The sequence below is a fragment of the Gracilinanus agilis genome, chromosome 6 (genome assembly GCF_016433145.1).
Source record: "Gracilinanus agilis isolate LMUSP501 chromosome 6, AgileGrace, whole genome shotgun sequence".
NCBI classification, from domain to species: domain Eukaryota; kingdom Metazoa; phylum Chordata; class Mammalia; order Didelphimorphia; family Didelphidae; genus Gracilinanus; species Gracilinanus agilis.
Window position 1 is genome coordinate 281,682,052 of NC_058135.1, and position 8,644 is coordinate 281,690,695.

Genomic DNA, 8,644 nt, shown 5'->3' on the forward strand with positions numbered 1-8,644 from the left:
CTCTTCTTATTTCTGCTCCATAAAAGGTGATTCATGGCGGCCAATATTTCCATTTGTTCTCTCAATCCTATCCCAACTGGACTCATTTAGGCACTTGGTATATTGATTGTCTCATTGGCATGCCCTTCCATCATCAATTTCTCCCTAACTTCTAACTCAATCACTTAATTTTTTAAAAAAATCTTAGTTGTATCTTGTCCTTACAAATCCCTTATGAATTTTAGATGTATGTTTTTCACTACAAAACTAGTAGAAAAAAGTATGTCCTTTCTGATTTTACTTCCTCATTGCCCAGTCATTTCTCCAACAATTCCAAAATATTTTCTAATTATAATACTCTATAGAACTTGCTTTCTTCATTTACCAAGTATCTGTTTATTACTGCTTTTTATTTTTTTACTCTATCCTTGACATTCATGACCTTTGTACAACCTTTGATATTTGCCCTCCTCTTAGGTGAGCAAATAATTAGATGATAGCTGAACTAATTAGGGAATGGAACTGAAGTAACTTTCTATGAGACTGTGGGATTCTAACTCCCACATGTCCAGGAAATCTCAGTGGTGGGACAGACAAATGAGAGACAGTCTGAATTTCAGCCAGGCAAGCATCATAAATACTGCTCTGCTCTGCCTTGAGTAAGGCTTATTTTTATACACTTTGAGATCACACATAATGTTGGCATGGAAATCCATTCTCATCCATTCTCATCATACATCTTTTCTTAGACACAATGTATTAAGTCATACATTAACTTTGTCACTATCAGCTTTTCATTCTCCAGTAACTTTCAATATTTTTCAAGGTATGTTTGACATACCTCTTGGGCTACAGTAGTGGGAATGTACAGGCCTTTTCATGGGAGACAATTTCTCCATTTATCATTCATTGTCTTTTATGGTAATATACCATACCGAATCAGGAATCAGGGAAGGGGCGAAACTTGGAGACTGTTCTGGCCTGCTTTTGCAGGCACTTGTGGAGTGAGAGATCTAAGTTAGGGTTTTAAAATCTTTAACATTAACTCACTATTTGCTGGTTTGTTGTGAAGTGACTTCTAGGGGAATTTCTGTATTATTACATGTAAATTTGGGAATTTCCAAAGAGTCTGTAGGGGCCCTGTGAGGGTTCTAGTAACAGCCTTTACTGTTCTTCTGATTTTCCCTAGGGCTTAGTAAGGATATTGATCACAATAATTCCAATAATAAGAAGTGTTAGTAAGAGAAGAGTCACACAGGGGTATCTGAGTGAGGGGTTTCCATCCTTCCTAAGGCTGCCATGCACTTCCTCGAGGTCCCCCTGTGACCATGTCAGACAAGGTGGGTTTTGATGGCCCCTGGCATGAGACCAGTGATGACTCTCAGTTATTTGGAGTCAGGAAAGTAGGCCCAACAGGTAAGCCTAATGTGTCAGAGATGATATAATATAATCTGACTGCTACAACAGGCTTGAACATATGCATATGGGGACACCTAGATGGCTCAGTAGATTGAAAACCAGGCCTAAAGATGGGAAATCCTGGGTTCATATCTAGCCTCAGGTACTTCCTAGGTGTGTGACCTTAGCAAGCCACTTAACCTCCATTGCCTACCCCCTACTGCTCTTCTGCCTTAGAACCAATTCACATTTTTGATTCTAATATGGAAGGTAAGGGTTTAAAAAAATCAATACTGTGTATTCCAAGGCAGAAGAGCAGTAAGGGATAGGCAACACAGTATTGATTCTAAGATGGAAGGTAGTTTGTTTGTTTTAAGTATATGGACTACTTACTACTCTGAAATTTATGTCCCTTCTCTGGCTTTGGTGCAATCATTCAGACCACATCCAGTTCTGTCTCTGGAATGTACCCCAATACCCATTCTCCCTCCTCCTTTTCAGTTCCCCTTTATGGTCTATCTTATTAGAATATCTCTCTCAAGCTTCTTGAGAAGAAGGACTGACAACTTTTCTCCTTATATCCTCAGAGTCTAGTATACTGTCTGGTATACTGTAAGTCTTTTTTTAACAATAATTTTCTGTTTTATTTTTTCAATTCAATTTTTATAAAAAATACAATTTTTTAAAAATTTCTTTTTTTTAAATTTTGAGTTCCAAATTCTCACTTTCCCTTCCCACCTTAGTGAGAAGGCAAGCAACTTCTTATAGATTATATATGTGCAGACACAAAAGATTTCCACATTAGTTAAATTTTAAAATGCACACACAAAAAAAGCAATAATAAAGAATATTTTTAAAGTCTGTTTCTATTTGTATTTAGACTCCATTGGTTCTTTCTCTGGATATGGATAGCATTTTTCTTCCTCAGGATTGTCCTGGATCATTGTATTGCTGAGAATAGCTAAGTCATTCACGGTTGATCATCATACAAGATTCTTGTGCATCTGCTCATTACAGCTGATGGAATGTTCTGGTAATAGACAAATGAATGACTTTCTGTTACAGAATCATCTGAATAAACATGAGTTCATCACCTGAGCAGTCTCATTTGGAAGTGGAGGGTCCCATTGAAGAAGATATCCAGCAGGAGAAAGTAAAGCAAATTGAACCTCATTCCCCACCACGAAGCAAACTGGAAATATTCCTGAAGAAAGAAATGGAATTCCTGGGGGTAATCATTTCACACAGATTAGAGTAAATAAGATAGACCCACTATCCCTGACAATATCCCTGGTATTGCCATATTGGAAAGAAAATTGTTCTAATTCAGAAACTTATACTCTGGAATTGCTATTGGATTCCCCCAGAAAATTCTGGTTCCATTATCTGTGAATACCTGGAGATGAAAATGAGAGAAAAAACCCTGGAATGTGTTTCTAACTCCTAAAGGAAAACAATGATTTCTTTTTGCCCCACGGGGAAATCATCTCATAGAACAATCAATGGCTGTAACTGAAATAGATCCTAAATCATAAAAGAGAGAATCTTACAGCTAGAAAGCATCTTAGAATAGTGTGTCACTGTGCTGGAAGAGATAGAAAGAAGAAGCATTGAATTTAATATTTAAGAGGAATTTTAGAACACAGAATATTAGAGTTAAGAAGTCCTTTAGAACAAAGAATATCAGAGCAGGTGAAAATCTTAGGATATATAATACCAGATGTATAAAGTACATTAGAAGGCAAAATGTCTGAGAATAGGAAAAAACCTTAGAAATATCTAGTATTTTATGAAGTATATATGGTGCTGAGACCTAAAACAGAGCAGAGAAATAAATTATGGAAAAATATAGAAAAAATAATTTCATTAATGAATATGGTACAAAAATCCTGAATAAAATAATAGCTAGGACTACAATAATATATCACAAAGATTATATATTGTGACCAAAGAGGATTTATACCAGGAATGAAGTGTTGGTTTTATATAAGGAAATCTAAACATAGTTGATTATATTAATGAGAAAAGTAATAAAAATCATATGACTATATCAATAGATGCAGAAAAAGGCTTTGACAAAGTACAACACTCATTCCTATGAAAAATATGGAAAGCATAGGTAAAAATGAATTTTTTTCCTAAAATGATACAAAGGATCTACCTAAAACTATCAGCAAGTATTATCTATAATGAAAATAAGCTAGAAGTCTTCCAATAAGACCAGGAGTGAAACAAGGATGCTTATTACCATCAATATTATTTAAATTTGTGTTAGAAATGTTAGCAATAGCAATAAGAGAAGAAATAGAAATTGAAGGAATCAGAAAGGGCAAAGAGATAATAAAATTATCTTTCTTCAGATGATATGATGGTATATGTGGAAAATTCTAGAGATTCAACTAGAAGGTTGAAAAATCAACAATTTTAGCCAAATTTTATATATCCTGATATATAAAAATCCACATAAATTGCCAGCATTCTTTATTCATCACTAACAATGATCTGCAAGAAGAGATAGAGATTTCTTATTTAAAATAACCACAGACAGAATCAAATACCTGAGAGTACACATGCTAAAATAAAGCCAGGAACTTTATGTACATAATTTAAAACACTATTTATGGGAGCAGCTGGGTAGCTCAGTGGAGTGAGAGTCAGGCCTAGAGACAGGAGGTCCAAGGTTCAAACCTGGCTTCAGCCACTTCCCAGCTGTGTGACCCTGGGCAAGTCACTTGACCCCCATTGCCCACCCTTACCAATCTTCCACCTATGAGACAATACACCGAAGTACAAGGGTTTAAAAAAAAACACTTTATATTCCAGGAAATGTTTTCCTTCATTCTACATGTATTTTTCTTCTCATAGGTGGCTCAGACCATGATTGGCATTATCTGCTGTTTTTTTGGAGTAACTCATAAGTTTATTCCAAATTTTCCACAGAAAGAGAACTCTTTCTCCTCGTTTCAAATAAGCTATCCAATATGGGGAGGATTGCTGGTAAGTCTATTCAAGTCAGTCAAGCTCAAACACATGTATTCCTTTCAAGCATCTTATATGTGTAAATCTCTGGGTCATATACTAACATTTTTATACCATCTATACTCACTTTACCTTCCTGTCAGAATCTAGTGTTTGAACATTTTTCATCATTTAAAGTATAAAATATCCTCAGATGTCTTCTGAATCCTCCCATTGATACAAAAAAGTTATTCATTTCTTGTCTGGTATTCTGAAAGACATATTCTATTGGCAAAAATACCACCCCCCCCAAGTTGCATAGCACAATGGTTTGATATGTTTCACTTTCTTTAGGGCCATCATAAACCTACCATTTCAGATCACAGCAAACTCCTTCTCCAGTATAAATTCTGTAGTACCAAGATTTCCTGGGATTAAAAGAAAAACTTTTCAAAAAATAAAAAAAACTAAAACTAATCACCTAGCAAATCTAATGCCTAGCCTTCGAAAAGAAAAGATATTTTCCTTTCTATAGAGACATTAAAGAGCGATGTAGAGAGAGACTATGATGGTGAAATATTGCACATGCTGTCAGAATAATTTTGAGATATCACCTTAACCCTCCCATTTCCCAAGCCAATTTATGCCAATAATTTTTAGTTTTAGTATTTGGGTTTTTCTTTATTTTGTTATAAGGGATAGCTATATGCGCAAGAGAGGGATATTCTGGGAAATGAAAGTGATTTAAAAAAAAAACCAAGAGATATCCCTCATTCAACCTTTGACAAGTCACTTATCCTCCCTGGGACTCATTTTCCTAATCTATAAATAAAAGTCCCTTCTGAATGTTAGCCTATGCTCTTATAATCATGAAAAATAATAGTTTGAGATTAGAGGATTTTTAAATTCTCTTATAGCTCTAAATTCCTATCATTCTGGCATTAACTAAAATACAATTCTACTATCCTGGCCTCTCAGTATGAGTATCCCAATCAGTATCCCAATCAGTATGAGATATTCTGGCTCACCCCCCTACTTACAAGTTTCCAATTAGCTCATTGCCTTCTCCCTCACATAGACTCTTACTTCCAACTTCATTTTTTTAAAATTTATTAATATTCATTTTTAACCTGTTTACATACTTTATGCCCCTACTTTCCCCTTCACCCCCCACTTTTCCCCCACCCGTGGCCCACACTCATTTCCACTGGTTATAACATGTGTCCTTGTTCAGGGCCTATTTCCATATTGTTGTTAGGTGCATTGGTGTGGTCATTTTGAGTCTACATCCCCAATCCTGTCCGCATCAACACTTGTGTTCAAGCGGTTGTTTTTCTTCTGTGTTCTTCCTCTGAATGTGGGTAGCATTCTTTTCCATAAATCCCTCAGAATTGTCCTGGGTCATTGCATTACTGCTAGTACAGAAGTCCGTTACATTCAATTTTACAACAGTATATCAGTCTCTGTGTACAATGTTCTTCTGGCTCTGCTCCTTTCACTCTGCATCAATTCCTGGAGGTCTTTCCAGTTCACATGGAATTCCTCCAGTTTATTATTCCTTTGAGCATAATAGTATTCCATCACCAGCATATGCCACAATTTGTTCAGCCATTCCCCAATTGAAGGGCATACCCTCATTTTCCAGTTTTTTGTCACCACAAAAAACACAGCTATAAATATTTTTGTACAAGGCTGTTTGACTATGATCTCTCTGGGGTACAAACCCAGCAATGGTATGGCTGGATCAAAGGGCAGGCATTCTTTTATAGCCCTTTGAGCATAGTTCGAAATTGCCAGCCAGAATGGTTGGATCAGTTCACAACTCCACCAGCAATGCATAAACATCCCAATTGATGTATTGATCTGGAAAACATCAAATTGGATGACCATAATCTCCAATCCCAAAAGACTGATGATCTCCAAAGAGAGGCTAGGAATCTCCAGAAAGAAAGGTTAGACCAAGAGTTTTCAGTCATTTTGATTACCAAATCAATTAAATAAATCAAGTCAAAATGGACCATGGCAATTAGCAGTATAGTGTAATGAAAAGGGTATGAAATTTCAAAGTTACAGGACCTGAGTTTGACTGTTGGCTCTGTTACTTATCTCTCATTCAACCTTTAGCAAATCACTTATCTTCCCTGGGACTCATTTTCCTAATCTGTAAATTAAAGTCCCTTCTGAATGTTAGCTTATGCTCTTATAATAGCCAAAGATCATTATACCCAAAAATATGTTAGTAAAATTTCTAAGTCTCAATAGTGATCTGATACCAAGTTTTCTTGATTAGAGAACATGCCTAGAAATATATCTTGACCAGGTTTGAGAGAATGGAACAAAAAGTATAATTAAATAAAATAATACAGTGAGGTATACTGATAAAATTGAAGTCAAGTGTACCTGAGTTCAAATCTCTTCTCTGGAAGTTAATCTGTGAGCCTGGAAAAGTTACATCTGAAGGAAAGACAAAGCAGAATGATGGGCTCAATAATTTTTTGAAAGGAAAGTGCCCTCCAAGGCTTTTGTTACTATCTTAATTAAATGCTATCTTCCAATTGTGACTTTCAAGACTTCTTGGATTTCCCCATATTTATTACTAGACTCTGAGGCCTTGAAGTTAAGGCAAGCTCCCAAGTATTAGTTTTACTTTTTCCTCTTTTGGACAGTTCACCACTTCTGGATATCTGTTGATTGCATCGGAAAGAAAAGGCACTAAATATCTGGTGAGTAGTGACATTGTCCTTTTTTGTCACTGAGAATGAAGGAAGAAATCATAATTATTAGTGGAAAAGAAGATCTTCAGGAAAGAAAAGTGATGCATTAATTTACTATAGCATATCATATTTTAGTATGATATACAATACTATATCATAGAATAATATAATGTGAATAGCATATTTGTAAAAATAAGTTCATGGAGTAGAAAAATATAACAGAAAATTTTGTTTAAAGAATGATCAGTCTTCACTATTCCAGAAGGCAATGTTCCCAGACATACCTCTGAATTCTTGTCTGAATGTTTGCTTCAAAATATTATTTATTGGATCACTTCTGCCAGAAATGGTATCTATTCCTAACCGCTAGAGAGGTCTGCTGGGCATGCTGAATTTAGATATGGAAGGAAGTTTAGATTTTATTCAAGCTAACTCTTCTCATTTTCCAGAAAACTAAATTAATCTCCCCAAAGGGGGAGTGACTTGGTCAAGGATACCTAGGGAACATGTGGCCAAAGAGAGATGTAAATCCATGTCCCCTGACACAAAACAGTGAGCACTTTCCACTCGTTTGAAAACAAATTGGTAAATAGAAAGAAGACATCATTTTATATAGAAATATGTTTTTGTCAAATGATTCTTTCTCAAGTGCAAGAAGAGGAAATAACAAAGGAAGAAGATACCTGGGAAGGAAGGGAGAGGGAGGAAGGAAAGAAGAAAAGAAGGAAGGAAGGAAGGAAGGAAGGAAGGAAGGAAGGAAGGAAGGAAGGAAGGAAGGAAGGAAGGAAGAAAGGAAAAAGGAAAGGAAGAGAGAAGGAAAGAAGGAAAAGAAAAGATAGATTAATCTAAGAAAATTGAAATGTCCAAACCAAAGGTTTTAATAATTGTTCTAATTTCCTCTTAGGCACGAAGCAGCTTGGTAATGGCCATTCTCAGTTCTGTGGTTGCAGGATTTGGGATAATGATTCTCTTATTCAATATGGAGCAAACATCTTCTGTTTTGCATGAATGCCAAAATCAACCAATTGGAGACTTTTGCTTTGCAGCTACGTTTTTATATGTAAGTGATTCTTTTTTGAAAGGCTAAGATGTCACATATAACATGGAGTTAGAAAAATTCATGTTTTTCCTTCAGAGTAAAAGTATTCCTCAAGTCTTTAGGTCATAGAAAAGACTTGCAGTTGTCCACTGCAGGTATATGCAGGAATGGGAAAAAACAGCTGCCTTTTCTATCACAAAGATACTGCTATGATGAGATGAAGAACCTCTGATTCTGCTGGCCTAATTCTTGGGTTCCTTTAGTTATGTCCCTTTTGAGGTGGTGGTCCTGAAAAAGGGTCTGGCTTAAGAAACTGTCAGCCAGGTGACCTTTTAGAATGTATCTATCCTGTGACTCTGCTTTTCACTCTTTGACAGGAGACTGCAGCCATGGTCTTATTCCTCACCATTCTGGAGATGCTTATTGGCTCATTACTCCCTATCAATGAGATAGTTGGAAAAGTTGGGAAAGCATGGTTTGCAAAGGTAAATTGGTGAGAAGTGGTAAAGTGCCTTGAATACAAAGCTAAAAGTCTGAACCTCCTCAAAATTAGAAG

The 8,644-nt window shown here is 36.0% G+C and overlaps 1 protein-coding gene across 1 annotated transcript in view; it reads left to right on the forward strand.

Moving 5' to 3' along the window:
* Positions 1–2,458: 2,458 nt before the first annotated feature.
* The window catches only part of LOC123252736 (high affinity immunoglobulin epsilon receptor subunit beta-like), an 11,686-nt gene continuing 5,500 nt past the window's right edge, over positions 2,459–8,644 (forward strand). Inside the window, exons 1-5 of the mRNA XM_044681989.1 lie at positions 2,459–2,608; positions 4,243–4,374; positions 7,002–7,058; positions 7,954–8,109; positions 8,466–8,573. Of these exons, the coding sequence (XP_044537924.1) occupies positions 2,459–2,608; positions 4,243–4,374; positions 7,002–7,058; positions 7,954–8,109; positions 8,466–8,573 (603 nt within the window). The remainder of the gene's footprint in view (positions 2,609–4,242; positions 4,375–7,001; positions 7,059–7,953; positions 8,110–8,465; positions 8,574–8,644) is intronic.